Raw genomic sequence first — 17499 nt, forward strand, 5'->3', positions numbered from 1 at the left:
ATTTGTGGGCCTATCAATCACAATAAGTGTGATGGACAGGGTGTAAGTCAGTGCCATCATAACTATATTTGGGAAACAGAAAGGACATTGAAAGCAAGATTTTACGAAAATAGAAGACAAGTTCAAGGTCGTCTGAGGTATCATGGTATGACCTGATAATATCGTGTCTTGGAACTTGTTTAAAATCTTAGATCAAGAAGCCTGGTTTGAGGGGGAGGGTTTTAAAGAATTTACCCATAATCCAACATTGAACAGGAATGGGGGCCATTACAACCTGCTGCATATTTTGTACGATCTGTCAAGATCACTCACTATTCCCATAGGTGATGTTAACAGTCAGTAGAGGATAGATCAGTCTGCTGATGAAGTCCTTAGTGTGAGGACAAAAGCTTCAGGTTAGCTATGCATATTTATTTTCTATGATTTAAAAGTTAAAACATTATCAAATACCTGTAGAACTTATTAATGAATGTCATACAAAAAATTTGCCATTGAGATCTTTTGGATAAGCTTTACCCAGGTAGTGAATCCATAATGTTTTCTTTAAATGATGTTCATTTTCCAAATGGAAATTTGTATTTTCCATTTCTAATTTCCTTTGGAATTCTGTATCAAATTAGTGATTCAGAAATCTTTCCTTAAGGAAAGCTGAAATTGATCTTAAATTGGGAGTGTTACCTTTTTTTTCTAGCATGCAGTAGTTCATTGAGATATAAGAGAGCCATATTGTTTGAAACTTTATACATAACTCTAGCCTTTCTCAAAAATATTCATTCACTTACCATTAACATTTTAACAGCATCCATTGCCTTTGGGATGTTTTCAGTATAATGAAGTGCTTTGTAGTGAGGTAGTTCAGTCTACCATGATAATAAAGTGCTTTATAGTAAGGTAATTTTTGGTCCTGTATGTTGCAATAAAGTGCTTTATGGTGAGGTAGGTTTGGTCTACAACATTATAATGAAGTCCTTTGTCAGCAGTGAGGTAGTTTTGGTCCATATTGTTATAATAAAGTCGTTTGTCAGCAGTGAGGTAGTTTTGGTCCATAATGTTATAATAAAGTCCTTTGTCAGCAGTGAGGTAGTTTTGGTCCAATATTGTTATAATAAAGTCCTTTGTCAGCAGTGAGGTAGTTTTGGTTCATAATGTTATAATAAAGTCCTTTGTCAGCAGTGAGGTAGATTTGGTCCATAATGTTATAATAAAGTCCTTTGTCAGCAGTGAGGTAGTTTTGGTCCATATTGGTATAATAAAGTCGTTTGTCAGCAGTGAGGTAGTTTTGGTTCATAATGTTATAATAAAGTCCTTTGTCTACCATATGTTAATGAAGTGCTTTTTAGTGAGGTAGTTTTGCTCTACCATATTGTTATAATTAAGTGCTTTATAGGGAGGTAATTTGGGTCTACCATGTGATAATAATGAAGTGCTTTGTAGTGAGATAGTTTGGGTCTAATGTTATAATGAAGTATTTTATATTCAGGTAGTTTGGGTCTAACATGTTACAGTAAAGTGCTTTGTGGTGAAGTAGTGCTCAAGTTTTGGTCTACTATGTTATAATAAAGTACTTGTGTGGTAAGTTGTAGTTTTGGATCTATTTAAATTAATAGGAAATCAATTGTTATAAGCTAGGTTACAAGAGTGCAGCAGTGATACATACCCAAGATAAAAACAAATTTAGTTCTTGTTATTTCATATTATGCTTTCTTGGTTTCAGGTCTACCCTATTTCTATGTATTTTGGAAATGGTACACAATTATTTTACAAGCTGTTCAATGGCACATATTCAGGAGACGGTGACTCCCTGGAGGATATGATTTCGCAAGGAAATCAAAGAGGTTGGTTCATTCTTTACTAGGAAAGGGTTATAGTCTTCTGTCTAGCAGTTTAGTTTTTTCATCTCAGAATTCTCAAGTCCTGCAGTCAAAGAAATTTTCTAAATTAAACTCAGAAAATTATGGAACTATTACCGAAAAATGCAGTTGACAAATTCTTAGTTTGATTGGTTGTTTGATTTTATTTATTTATTGAAGATGTTTCTTGATGAATCAAAATATTGCCAGAATATTCCCAAACAATCCAACCAAAAGGTTGTAATAATTTATCAAAGATAATTTCAGGGTGTTTTTTAGAACATTTCTTTATACATTTTAATAAGAAGTGCTGAACTATTTTCACAGGTACCAACTAATTTCTTTGGAAAATATGTGCAACTCTTAAGATAAATAACTTAAGTTCGTGGCGTGGACCTGTATACATCTGGTCATCATATGACTATTAACACTTAGCAATTTTCAGTTTCTTAAGTAAAAGCAACATAGCAAGTTTTCTAATTTCAGACTACTTTTGCATTTAAACCTTTCAGAGTTGGACCTGTAATGCTTTTCTTTTGTCCAGTGTACTCACTGTTACTAAAAAGCAAGGAAAATCTTTTACAGATTCATCAAAAAATCGCTGAACAAAATTGATCAACTTTTAATTTGATAGAAAGAGTAAAGACATAAGGGACCATTATCAAATGATACCAGTCTTCTACAACTGAGATAACCTAGACATTGATTTTTTTGTGCAAAAATGACAAAAGGTGTCATTTGACATTTTTTAAATGATCTTACCATAAGATATTTTTACAGAATTGGTGAAGACAAATTTAAACATTATACTGTTGACCATCAGTCTGTTTTAGGCGTGGACCACATTTATAGACTTGTCCAGTCTTGTGACCAATTTACTGTCGGTTATGACAATATGATATTTCAATTATGCATCCATGTTTACATACAAAACATAAGAATGTGATCCACAAATTGACATTCAGAACCATCAAAGGACATGCTAACTCTTGAGAACTTATAGCATAGAACTTGTACATGATGAGCAGAGTTAATGATAACATTCTTGCTACAGTCTGGAGAAATTATCAGAGGTAGTGGTTACATTCCTGCTTAACTCAATAACCCCTGGAGGTTCTTTTCGTTTTCATCTGAAGTTCAAGTAGGAAACATATTTTGAAAGCTATTTCTGAATAAATCCTAAAACACCAAATTCCAGGTGATCTTCGAATAACATACTGCCTAGTTGTGTTAGAAACATCATTTTTCATTGGCTATTTGGCTCGCGCATGAGCAGAAGGGTAAAAGTTGAAATTTTTTTATAAAAAAGATTTTGTGTATGCTTAATGGACCAATTATTTTTGTATTGAGACCACTCTTTATTCCAAATGCCTATCTTATCCTACTTTTTGCAAAGGTTCACCTGTTTGCAGTTCATACCTGTCTGCCTTAGATCTGAGACCAAATAGTCTCAAATCAGGACACAAAATTGGATTCCGACCACAGGCGAATTTTGGGTAGAAAAATATCAGGTCCAAAAGATGAGGTTTTTCCCTCTGTATTTTGTTATGCAACTAGAAATTCCAGATTGTTTGGTATCATTGTAGAGCTACATCTGTGCCTTTCTATAATACCACCCACTTTAGTGTATCTTATATGACTTTGAGCTACAGAGCTCAGGAGTATGCTACTACCTCCTGCCACTTAAATTCATCACCAGGGGTTAATGTATTATTGCACCTCAGCACTTCATCACAAGAACAATCTAGTATTAATGTGATACCTGCCCAGTCCAGTTCAAGTTGATTACATTTGTCTTTATTGACATATTGTAATTCACACTTTAGCAAAAAGGACTTTTCAAAATTTAAAAGAATTTATTTATGTAATCAAGATTTTTCTTTGTGTAATGGATATGCGATTCATAAAGAATAATTGAACTGCCACTTTCTTTCTCTCTAAAAAAACTCTATTCAGAGAATTAAGGAGTTTGAAATGAAAAGATTTACCAGAAAGACTGAATCAATAACAAGGGTCCCATCAAGATTAGCAGAGTCCTGGAATGGATCATAGACTGAATGGTTAGGATTCCAGCAGGATTTTGATTTTCTGGAAAGATTTCTTTATCCACTAGCATTTCAGTTAGTCCCTGTTGGAATACCTTTTCCCTCTGTCTGTCTGTCTGTGTCTGTAGTGCACCTTTTCACATTTTTTCTGCCTCTTCAATAGTTACATCTTGAAATATTAAATGTACATGTACATTGTTAATCTTAGTTTTGTACTCCTAATTGCACTGGGAAATTAATATAATATGTCAGACTGGATATCTATTAATGAGTAAGAAAAATTAAAATTTGATTTTGGATAAATATATATATATATATATATATATATATATATATATATATATATATATATATATGGTGTGAACTTTTGTTCATGATTGTACTTGAGACAATGGTCATTTGTAAAGAACATGTTTACATAGCAAGAGTTCAAGGTAAGTATTGTTTACAGTTAGGCTAGGTTTTTCCATTTGAAAGCCTTCATGTTCTATTACATTATAGGTCAAGTTAAAATCTATATCAATAGAAACTTGATAAACAAATAATTAATTACTATTTTTATGATCAGTTTGTGGAATCCATTTACAATCAGAGTTTACAGTTGTGTTCAGATATAATTTAAGAGGAATTTATTTTAATTGTTAATTGGATTTTCTAAGTGCTAATTGACTTTGGAATTTTGTTCAAAGACTGAAATACATAATTGTGGCACATTGAGACAATCAGGACCATTAGAACTCATTTGGAACATTCTATATTTTTGTAATTGTGATAGGATATTAAGGATTTTTTAGGATTTAATTAACACTACTGTAAGTGTCTTCTGAATTTTCATTTTGTATTGAAGGGAAATAAATTGTTTGTTGATTTGAATAAACTTGTGGGTTTTGCTTTTTCATGTTGTAAGTCTCTTCATTTTGGGGTGGGTGGGTGGGTACTGAATTTCATGAATTTGAGCTTATTTTAAAGAACCAATAATGATTCTTCTGTAGAAACATTAAGACTTGATCCAAATCTATGAACAAACAAAAAAAAATGTTTCTAAAAGCCACATAATGAATATATATGAAAATAAATAATATATATCCATTATTGAATCCAGCCATTTTCATGTAGATAGATATGGATCTACTATCAGCACTCACTCTAAATCAGACGTCAAAATGGATGTCTTAGAATGTGTAACGGGATGAAGGATGAAGCTGGGTGGAATTGAATCTAGTGAACTCAACACGGTCATGTGAATTAGATGTTTATTTTTAATGCGTATTAATTATGAACTAATCTGACACCCTATCCATGCACACAAAGTTCCACAACATATACAACTTATAGGTATTGTTTCTCAATAAATACAATTAAAGGATAGATTTTCAGAAAATAATCACATTTGCTCCATGTATTATGTTGACATAGGTCTGATTTTCTAAAAAAAAGTTTAATAAATCATAAAACTATCAATATACTAAACAACTTCATCAGACAGAACTATCAAGAAAGAATAGTGTTTATTTTCACATGCCTCTACAACTGAAGATTGTTTCCTTAAAGTTTGCATCTTTCTGACAAGACAGATCTGTATTCTGATAATGTAGAGTAAATTTGGACTGTAAGTACTGTTACGACTCTACGGTCTTAAAGTAAGTAGCAGAAAAGAGCAATAACCAACAAGTTTGTTAAATTTAACATATAATTTATTTCCTTAGAATACATAGTGAAAATTTAAAAAGAAATTACAGCATCATGAATTAAATCCATAAAATTCCTAAATGTTCTACTGCAAGTCCAAATGTATGAAATCTACTGAATTCCAGAGGTATTCCAAATAAAATTTCAATATTAAATGTATTGATGTGCCTGTAGTCTTGAATATACTGATGTGTCTGGCCAGGAGTGTGGTGATGTGCCAGTAGTATTTTGATGTATCAAAATAATATAATCCAAAATTTTCCTTGTCTAAATTCACTCTAATTCCAAATTAATGTTTCTGGCAGAATATTATTGATCAGGACTTTGTATTTCCAGTGTATAATATATATTTGAATAAAATTAATCCACCCAAATGAAAAACTGAAAACCAAAAAAGCTAATTCTGCTTCAAGATATTAAGGCAAGAATGAGTTATTTCTCAAGAAAACAACATTATATCAAAAGCTGAGACACAATAAATAAGCTTGAATGTAGGTCAGCCTCTTCTCTAAAACATTTAAAGTTGTCTACAGATTTAGGAATTTTCAAGTTGAAAACTGATGTTCTAGAACTGAACCCAAATAAACATGTTTACCTCTTTTGTTTATGATCTGAATATTTAATCGACAATGAGAGAGAAATATTAGCTATATAGTAATATTGTGTAGAAAATAATTGGTATAGCTCAGGTACACAGTGAACTTGAGTTTGGACCAGATGTTGTGTATATTTAATTTACATTGTTTGTTAGATAGTTGTTTATTTTTTAAATACTATTTCATTAACTGCTACTGATAATGTGACATTGTCTGTTGGACTTGACCTTGTCAAAATCAAGTTCATTTTCTACTTGACGTGAATTATTGATTTTGGTTTTGTAGTAAACATATTTATATCAGTCTGAATCTTGAACTTTGGAAATTTAAATGGAAAATTAAAAATTCCGCATCATGTCACATAGCACAAATTTCTACAAAAGAGCCGGTGTCATTGGTATCTTTCAATTCAAGGCATCACTTCCTTTTCCTGTGTATCCACATGTGCAGTATCAGGCACACTTGGGACTCTTATTTAAAGACTGGAGACAGATTGCACAAGTTGCAAAAATTAAACATGTAAGAATTTTCTCTTATACAATAATCATTTACTGAATTTTTCTTTGTAGGTGCCATATTAATCCTTTCAACTCTATCCAGTATGATCAATGCCGACACCAATCAGACTTCAGATAACATTGAGCAAAGATTCGGCGTAAGTTGATTTAGTAATATCATATTGGTTTTTGTTTTGTGTTCACAGGTAACATTATAAACCTAGATCTGCCAGTACATTATGCATTGACAGGACTAGGCTGAAATGCTGTTTCCTTAAGATAGAGCTGGGTATGGCAGATATTTCCCAAACAATACACATCACATTATGCAACTTCTGATTCAACATGCATTTAATAATTTTCATCTTGTTTATCTGTAAAAAATAGTTGTTGGATATCTTAAGTCACATCAAATTACCAAAGGTTTGGGAACACACTAACTACACAATTAGGTATGCAGACAGATATAAAACTTAGACTACGACCTATAGCTCTACATGATCTACCAGAAGTTTGTAATTGACTGCTACATATGGAAAACAGCTGTTTTATTGTGTAGCGATGCTACTGGTGGTGGTGTTGTGAGGTTGCACCTTCTTACAAGGTGTCCGTTTTATTTAGCTATTGTTATCTAGAGGGTGATATCGACCGTTATCTAGAGGGTGATTTCCCTAGGTATTGCCCAGATCGAGCAAATATTAAAATAAAATATGAAATTATAGATGGAATAAATAGAGATCTGAGCAGATATATAGAACAGAATGACACAAGAAACAACAATTTAATCAGTTACATAAACAACTGTGATAATACATTAAATTAGCAAGATACACTTCTCTTTGAAATAAATCACTCAGCGAATTTCAAACACAAATATATTTATATCAATAGCCAATCTATTTTAAATGATAGAATTTGGTTCATCATAGAATCGAGTGAACAATCGAAGTCATTGCCTTGCACAACTTCATAACCTGCTTATTCCCAGTTAATCCAACTTACTGTGGCAGTTCTTCTCAGTCCTTTCGCTTTTTTCCTTCTCCAACCTACCTATTGTCTCGCCTCTTTTTGGCCCTCAAACTTTGTGTGGGTAGGTGGATACGTAAGTATGTAGACATGTAGATACTTGGATAAGTAGGCACATGGACCCATCATTGGATACTTCATTGGAGCTATTTCACCTTGTGCTTTCAAGTTTTGTTTGGTTCTACCGCTTGAATTGTGTCCGTTGACTTTCCAGACGTCTGATCCCTTTGACCAATGTTTTGCGAGAGAATTTCTTCCAAATTCAATCTCAGAGTCTCCTATATTTTCACACTTACTGGAAAAATGCAGACTGACTAGATTTTTGGTGATGTGGGGCATATAAAACCCAAGAAATTTTGTGTGGGAACCATGCCCCTTATTTAGCATAACCAATCAGGACTAAATATGTTTACCACCCTTTTATAACTAGGTGCCAAAATTGTGGTCAGCCTGACTTCTAGATTAGTAAAAAAAAAAAGGATTCTAGTCGGTTTCACATCTGACAGTTCCGCTATAAAATCGAAGTTAACTTTCCCTTTCTAGTATGTCTGATGGCTAAATAAACGAAGGCTTAATTAAGAATCAATTCCTCTCCCAACACAGACATTAGAAATCAGTTCAGTATAGTGATTTAACAAGCACCTGTCCCCATAAATCTAATTAAGTGTCCTCTGGCCCAAATTAATGTGCCCTTCATAGATCGACAGAAATTTGCATCCTTACATATAGATTTATTCTCTTTCTTAATTTTAATTTTTATCTTGCCCGCAAAACAAAGGTTTGACATCACATTTTGCAAGAGCATTTGCAACATTGGTTGTCTTCATAAGCATTAATGTTAAGTTTTGTAGTTTGCTCATTTTCTGTGACATTGTTGTCTATATAGTCATGAAACAATGTAAAAATTCATCTTTTAGAGTACTGCATCTTGCCTTAGGAAAAGTATGTCACAATGACCATCTTTCTCACTCCATTAAATTTTATGCTTTCTATTCAGGCCATTTTGTTCTATGTACATCAACAAAACTTTATGGGTTTATTTATCTTAAAAGGTACTACTTACTAAAAATGATCAAAAATTAGGTTGCAGTGACTTTTCTCACTCCACTCTGCACAAACTCACTTTTTTTCCATATAACTTGGTTCTTCAGACATATGTACAGACATATAATGGTGTATTAGGGTTATTATCCACCTCAGTGACCTACTGTATTATAAGAAGAAATTTCATAAGGATATATATACCACCAGAGAAAATGTTGGACTTTGGAGGGAATGTAGATTATATTTAAAAAAAATTGACCAAAATTTTTAGTGATTTTTCATATTTTACCTTTTATTGTATATACCTTGTACATAGTTTTACCGTTTTTAACTTTATTATTTAGATTTATTTTCCTTGAGTTTTTTGTAATGCCTTTAATTACATTTTTAGAACTTTATTTTAAACTTGCACCATATAGCCAATATTGTGCTAACATTCTGTTCAAAGTGACTACTTTTATACTCTGTTATGGTCACAGTGACCTACTTTTATACTGTGTTATGGTCACAGTGACCTACTTTTATTGCTCTAGTTACTATGCTTAGCTTTGGATTATGCCACAGTTGAGCAGGAGAGATAGAACATTCTTTGGAATTCTTGTTGATGGTAAATAACCAGAATTTGTCGGACTTCAAAATTCTTAATAAACCAACACAGTTGAGAATTATCATAGTTATTGTGACATGATATATAGATTTATGGTGGGTTATCAAGATCCACATGCATCTGCAGACATTGATCTGCTGATGTATTATGCAACAGAAGATCAGGGTCAGTACATTCTTTTTTTATCTCCCAGGTATGTAAAAATGATGGATACAGATACCTCCATGTTTGTCTTTCTGTCTGTAAACAGTTTTATTTCCCAAACATAACTCAAGACATTGAAAGTACAGTAAAACCTGTTATGAGAGACCATCTCTTAGAGCAGGTGGTCTCTTATAACATGTTTGTACAAAATGACCAGTTTCCAGGGTCCAGTTTCAAAACAATTTAAAGTACAATAACCACAATCACTGTACATATAATCACTGTACATATATTCTATTTCTTTATTAATAGTTCTTGCTAAGATATGGTCTGCATTCATGTGAGAATTTTTTTTTATATAGCAATATGTGTATGTATGTGTGTGTGTGTATGTGTGTGTGTGTATATATATATATATATATATATATATATATATATATATATATATATATATACTTCTAACATTAAACATGAAATCACATTTACATTTGAAGATCACTTATACATGTATTAGCTTATGAAATCATTTCTGATTTACTCATTTTCCTTAATAACACCCTAAATTTGTTTTACCGACATTTAAACCACAATATTATGAGTGGTCTGCTCTCTTTCACTTTTTTCAGTTACAATAATTATTTTCTCCAGTGTTAAAATTTGTCTCTTTTTTGCTGAAGGTTCTTCCATTGTTATTAAAGTGTTAACAGTATTAGTGCTCTTTTGTAATATAGACTGTAAAGACGGTTTTGACTGGGCCTTGGGAAGATATGAAAAATCTCTATATGTGCATTGCATATCGAACAATTAATGAAATAAAAAGAAACAATTATCTCATCCAGAAACAGAGTCATTTACTCAGAGAAAAGTCAATGGCTTAATTCAATGAAGACCTACAGGGTTAATTTCGATAACAAAGTGTTTAACCTGGTTGCACCAACTTGAATAGACGAAAGCTTATGTAGCTTTATGTAAAATCTGAACAGTTGATTTACTGCTACATAATAATAAAGTGACTGGGATGTAAGACCTTATTCACTCCCAGGCAATACAGATTAACTCTAAAGAAAAACAATATACTCTACCACTACCTTAATTTTGGCACCACAATGGAAACTCGTGACATGTACATTGGCCTAGTTTATAAAAATAATAATAATAATAATAATGGCTTTATTTAAAGAAGAGGCTCATTTGGTCAACTGACCAATATTCCATGAGGCCTTTGTACATACATACATACATACATACATACATACATACATACATACATACATACATATATACATACATACATACATACCTCTATATATATATATATATATATATATATATATATATATATATATATATATATATATATATATAAAAAATGCACAATTTTTACAAGAAAATATCCGTGTCTGTAGACAACAAATGCTGTTAAAACTCGACAATTGATTTACGGCTACAGTAAAGGTTATACAAGGCTTCAAGGATGAGTACATACAGGATTCATACAAATAGTAGTAGTGAACATGTGTAAAAAACTATAGTATAGTACATAATAATAATGTTGTAGAAAGTAATAGACTAAGTAGTGAATTAAAGAAAATCATACAAATTATTGTTTCTGTAGATGTTGACTAATAAGCTTTTTAAAAGCTTCGCATGTGTCAGCTGACTATATGAGGTGGTATGGAATTCCATAGTTTGACTCCAGATAAAACAAAACTCTTCTTGTAAAACTCTGAATTTGGTTTAGGTAAATGTAAGTTGTTGTTTGAGATGGATCTTAGTTTATATGTCCATATTTTAAAAATTTAAACTTGTAACATTTAAGATAACCAGGAGCCAATCCATGTAAGGATTTATAGACTTGTAAAAACCCTTTTGAAATTGAGTCCTCTGCTGAAATGGAAGCCACTTTAGGGTTTTAAAAAGATTTGATGGTGTATCTAAATCAGCATCAAGAATAACTCTAGCTGCTTTTTTAAAAAATTTCAGTAGTCTTTCCTGATTTTCTATACCACTACTACCCCAGACAGAACTTCAATATTCAAGGTGTGGCATGTATATATGCATAGTAGAATATCTTTGTTCTTGACATTATGTCTCATTACTAGCCAGATTATTTTCATACCAATTTCCTCAGGATCATATCGATGTTTGAAAGAAATGATATCCCTAATGTAAACAAGAAGTCCACAAGTCGGTCTTTTCTTTGAAAACTGTAGTTAGGAATTTTAAGTTCTTCATGAAATAGTTTGTGAAAGAAGGTTTCACTGAAAGCGAAAATAACAGTTACTGAATTAATTCCTGAAAGAAGTAATTTGATTTCGTCTAGTTAAATGGACTGTAACCTTCTGTCACTATAATACAAACCAGTAGCCTGAATTCTTTTCTTTTTTGTGTGTTCTTTTCATGCATATATTTTATCAGAACAATCTTTACTATTCAAGCGCTCGTTATTATGAATGATTAAATAAAGGTCAGTGGTGTCTGTCTCTGTTCTCACAATATGGTCATTCATAAAACTGGATGCTTGGTCCTACTTGTACTTATGGTCAGTATCTACAATAATGCCTGGAACCAGGCTAAGTGCTGGGATACTCTACAGGTACTTTAGTTTGGTTTACTGTAGAAAAATACAAAAACCAGATCAGCAAAATTTCAAATACTAGTAGTTAGCCTCTTTTTGTGGCCGTTCATAGCAGTGTCAAGAGGCCTATTTTGGCAAGCAATTGTGATCGCTGGTCGCGTTCAGCAGGTGGTTGCTCATGAATGCGTTTATATAATAAAATTGATCTGTGTATTACGATCGTGGTCAGAAATGACAGGTGATCGCTCATAACAGTTTTTACTGTATAGTCAAACCTCTCTGTTACAGCCACTCATGGGAAAATGATAAACTTGGCTTCGTGCACACACAAATGCAGATTCATCTTTCAAATTCTTAAATATATACCGTGTAACAAATACCATTATTGTTATTATTATTCATATTGCATTATTATTATTATTATTATTATTATTATTATTATTTCAAACAATAGACATAGTTTCCCATTCAAAGAATTCTCTGTTTACGTTTATCATTAATTCAGTCTTTTGGTAAAGATTTTCATGAATAGATTTCTTGAAGCTTTCTCTGTTTATTATGTTCTAGCTTATGATAAGGACTCGGATAGCTAGTTCAGCTGCTTGTATATTGTAGCTCTGCAATCTCAGAAGTGACAGGCCCAGGCTTTGCAGTGACACCTAATGATTGACAGATCACCCTTGTTCAAAGACTTTTAATACTTTTAAGTTGAAGCACTGTTCCCATCCTTTAAGTTGAAACACTGTTCCCATCCTTTAAGTTGAAACATTGTTCTCATCTTGGCGAGATACATTAAATATAATGTGTTAAAAATGGGACAAAAATGGTAACCTTACAGTGTATAATATGGGACAAGTATAACATTGTCAAATTGCCAATGAAATGGAACCCCAATATTAATCCATAGGTCTGAGGGGTATGGACCCCAAAATAAACATTTAGGTCTGGATGTATTAAACAAACAGCATATGTTACTGACAACAACTTTGTGACACTGATCAGTTTTTTAGAGCTGGAATTTTACAGTTAGTCTAGTTTCATTTTTTTTAAAAACAACAACAAAAGTTGTAGTGTCACTGGAAAAATTAAAAAGTAAGTGTCCCCCTACGGTATTATTTCTAACACTGTAGAAGAATGGACAATTTAAAATTTAGATAGTACTGAACCCCCAGTCAGCAATGCTAAAAGACTCAAGGTGAAATGTATAACAGTTTAATAAAGATCAACATATTCACCTATCTCTTATAAAATTTCTCAAATAATGCTTTCAACAAATACAAACAGTGACCTACTCCATTGCCAGTTACTTTCCTCGTGTGAAATTACAGCCTTAAGAGAGTGTGATTCCCATCGGTGTTGATTCTGGTACTCATCTGTCCTCTGTTATTTCTGGTACCCTTGACTCCGTACTCTCCTCATACTTCTTGAACTATCTTCCATGCTTCCTTCCGGTACTACACCTGTCTGGTACTTGTGACATCCTCGACTCCATGCTCTCCTTGCACTTTTGGAACTCTCGTCCATGCTTCCTTCCGGTACTTCGCCTTCACCCAGCTGCTTACATCATTATAGACCTCCCACATGGTCTCAATGTGTCTTTCTTCTTTCCGATTCTTGGGTCTTGTCTCTCACTCCCACCCAAAAAGTTTCCTGTGAAATTAGAAGGGATGTATTATCTGGTTTCTTTGCTGTAATCTCTGCAGAATTAACAACACTCTCACAGACCTTTCATCAGAATAATGCCGAATCACATCTAAATATTCCATACACGCTTGGTTCTACAATAATTGTGCTATAACAATAACGATATTATCAATGACTTCTGATACATGCATACACATTGTTAACTTCTTTATATAGTAAACTCTCATCATCAGCGACAATCATGCACATTTCCCACCCTACGAATTATAGCAATGCATAAAATATACAAATACCTAATTATATGTGTACAAGTCCAACAATGACTAACGCTGCATAATTCATAATATATATGTATGTATGTGTGTGTGTGTGTATGTGTGTGTATATATATATATATATATATATATATATATATATATATATATATATATATATATATACTAACAAAGCAGTACAAGTTCTAACTCCATTCACTAATATATTCAGTCATGCATTATGATGCAACATAGTAAATTGCACAATACAACAATCTACATACATTAATCTTGCATGTTAGTAATTCGCTAAACATTGAAGATTCCATTTCTAGTTAAAAAAAAGGTACATAGTAATGCATCAATCCTACAACTAGTTATAAAAGTGAGACAAATACGGGCAAAGATAAGTTACCTCAAGAAGCCTTCGTTCACAATCCAATCCTGAAATTCCTTTCTCACTTTTTTAATGAGTGCTTAACTTCGGCACTCAGAGTGCACTCGAGTGTCATAGTGCTCTGCCTCCCCAACAGGAAGGAACAACTCGCTACCTGAAGCGTGAACACTGTTAGGGATACAAGAACTTTCCGTCATCTCCCTACGGGGAGAGTTGAATGGCTTCTCTAACATTGAGACCCTTTTTCTGGAGGGGCTTCAACAGCTGCTGAAGATGTTTGGCCTAACATGTGAGATCTGGAAGAAAGCCAGACAAATTGGATGAAGAAGAATGAATGTTCTTCCATCTTTGATAGGTATGCCTGGAATCTACTAGATGCTGGAAAACCACAAATCACAAATGGTGCAATGGTTTTTCCAAGTGTACCTGGAGCACTTGATGCAGGCTGTGTGTATCCCATACTGTCCCACAGACTTTTGCTGATTTTTTTTTTTTCAGTGGCGTGGTCCCTTGTTGTGAAACTTGACTACACACGAATAAACAAAGGATGATTATCATTGAAATGTTTCCTTATTTATTGAAAGAAACAAGATATTCCAGTTCTGATTATTTATTTATTGAGGTAACATGCAAATATACATGAATTTCAACATGAGTGTTCTACGAAGTTATAACTATTTTATCGAGCTGAAAATAAAAATAGAGGAAACGGTGTCCTCAACATTTGAGTGAGGCCTGTTATTGTTCCTAGAATATAATGACTTACCCATACCATTCAGTTAATATTTTAAGTGAAAGTGTCTACTGTCATGGGTAGAACACGAGGTAGCTGCCTAATTCCTGCAAAGAACAAAGTTCTAAAGGGGAAAACAGAAAGCTACAATACAGTTTTTAGAAATGAACAGACAGTAGTGACACTGAGAATTATTAAACACTGTAGAGAAAGAGAGATAGCTAACTGCGGTATATTGGATGTCTAGATTTAAAATTTCTTAGTCACAACGACTTCAGACATCTGTACAGCATGGCATCCTTGAAAAGAATGACATATAGGTACATCTGCCTTCTGCTAAAGATGAGGTGACAGAGTGGTGTGCAACAGGTCAAAGGGTCATACTGACTTTTTCTCCATTCTGGGAGGATGTGTTCACATCATATGGACTATATTTTCAGCATGAAGCAATAGTGACAGGATAAGTAATTGCTGCTATTAAAAATATGTATACATTTCAGCCATTTATTTATCATGAATAATTTATATCTGGACTGGGTGCTGATTTCTACAGAGTGGATGTTAAATAGAAAGTTTTTTCTAAATTTTTAAATTGATTAGTGACTTAACATTATAGAATCCAGAACTTGGAGCTTTTATTTTATGAAGCTTTTCCCTGAGTTTGGGTTATGCTAGTTCCTCATTTCTACTTGGTATGGAAGTCCAGGAGTGACCAAGCTGTTAAAGCTCTCATGGTAATTCCATATTGGTCATGAGACTCATCTGGGTTACTTTCATTGTGACTTGTGTGTTGTAGTGCCTATTCCTGCATGACTCTCTTAAATATAAGAAACCTTTTATATTCTTGCATTTCAGAGAGACTTAACCTCTGACCTTTCTTTAATAATACACCCCCCCCCCCCCCCAGTTTGTCATATCTAAAGTTTGCTTGGATGGGGGTGAAATTACCTATACATTTCAGACAGACTCTGACCCTCTGAAGGTTTACTCCAATAATGCCCCACATCCATCAGATCTAAAGTGTGCTTTGATGGGTCTGGATCCATGTGAGGTATGCTTGGCTGGAAGTCTGGATTCAAGTAATGTATGCTTGACCGTGGCTGTGGATTCAACTAATGTATGCATGGATGGGGAATCTAGATCCATGTAATGCATGCATGGATGGGGGTCTGGATCCATGTGATGTATGCTTTGATGGCAGTCTGGATCCATGGGATGTTTACTTAGATGGGGTCTGGATCCATGAGCTGTTTGCTTGGATGGGGTCTGGATCCATTGTAATGCATGCTTTGATGCAGATCTGGATCCATCTGATGTATGCTTTGATGGTGATCTAGATCCATGTGATGAATGCCTGACTGGGAGTCTGGATTCAAGTGATGTATGCTTGGATAGGGGCCTAGATTCAAGTAAGGTATGCTTGGATGGGGTCTGGATCCATTGTAATGCATGCTTTGATGCAGGTCTGTATCCATCTGATGTATGCATTGATGGCGATCTAGATCCATGTGATGAATGCCTCACTGGAGGTCTGGATTCAAGTGATGTATGCTTGGATAGGGGCATAGATTCAAGTAACTTATGCTTGGATGGGGTCTGGATTCAAGTGCCTGGGGTTATGGATTCAGGTAATGTATGCAAGGATGCAGGCCTGGATTCAAGTAGTGTTTGCTTGGATGGGGGTCTGGACCCATGTGATTAATGCTTGATGGAGTCTTGATCCATGTGATATATGCTTGGGTGAGGGTCTGGATCATTGAGATGTACGCTTGGATGGAGGTCTGGATTTATGTGATGTATGCTTGGATGGGGGTCTGGTTCCATGGGATGCATGCTTGGATGGGGTCTAAATCCATGGAATGCATGCTTGGGAGTCTAAATCCATGGGATCTACGCTTGGATGGGGGTCTAAATGCATGAGCTGTATGCTTGGATATGGGTCTGGATCCATCGGAGGTATGCTTTGATGGGGATCCATTTTTCTACATGTCTTCTAAGTTTGGATTTTAATATTTATAGTCACATGTGCTTAAGAAGTCAAATAAACTGACGACAGACTGTAAATATACGATAAGATGTTATGCAGTCAGCACAAAATTGTGCATGAGCTAAATTGAAGTTCCTTTTTATCATTATTAAAGCATGTATCCATTAAGTGTTTATCTATATCATGTGTATTATTCATTTTATATTTTTGAAAGAGTTGTTTAGTTATTAACATTGAATTCTACGATTCTGTGAATTGGTTCTTTACTCTTTGAGCTATGTATATGTACTATGTCATTCATAAAAATTCCAAGGTCGATGTACGAAGTTCAGATAAACATCACATGGTCCAAATAAGGCTATGAGTGATGGAAATGCGCAGAATGTGGCTTTTGATTGGTTAGTTTGA

At 33.7% G+C, this 17499-nt stretch overlaps 1 protein-coding gene across 1 annotated transcript in view; it reads left to right on the forward strand.

Annotated features, from left to right (window-relative positions):
• Nucleotides 1-1718: 1718 nt before the first annotated feature.
• Nucleotides 1719-17499, forward strand: part of LOC149794845 (polycystin-1-like protein 2) — a 98325-nt gene continuing 82544 nt past the window's right edge. Inside the window, exons 1-2 of the mRNA XM_089964500.1 lie at nucleotides 1719-1835; nucleotides 6750-6835. Of these exons, the coding sequence (XP_089820626.1) occupies nucleotides 1730-1835; nucleotides 6750-6835 (192 nt within the window). The 5' untranslated portion in view covers nucleotides 1719-1729. The remainder of the gene's footprint in view (nucleotides 1836-6749; nucleotides 6836-17499) is intronic.

Source organism: Sinohyriopsis cumingii, chromosome 7 (assembly GCF_028554795.1).
Source record: "Sinohyriopsis cumingii isolate HCF-2022 chromosome 7, ASM2855479v2, whole genome shotgun sequence".
Lineage (NCBI taxonomy): Eukaryota > Metazoa > Mollusca > Bivalvia > Unionida > Unionidae > Sinohyriopsis > Sinohyriopsis cumingii.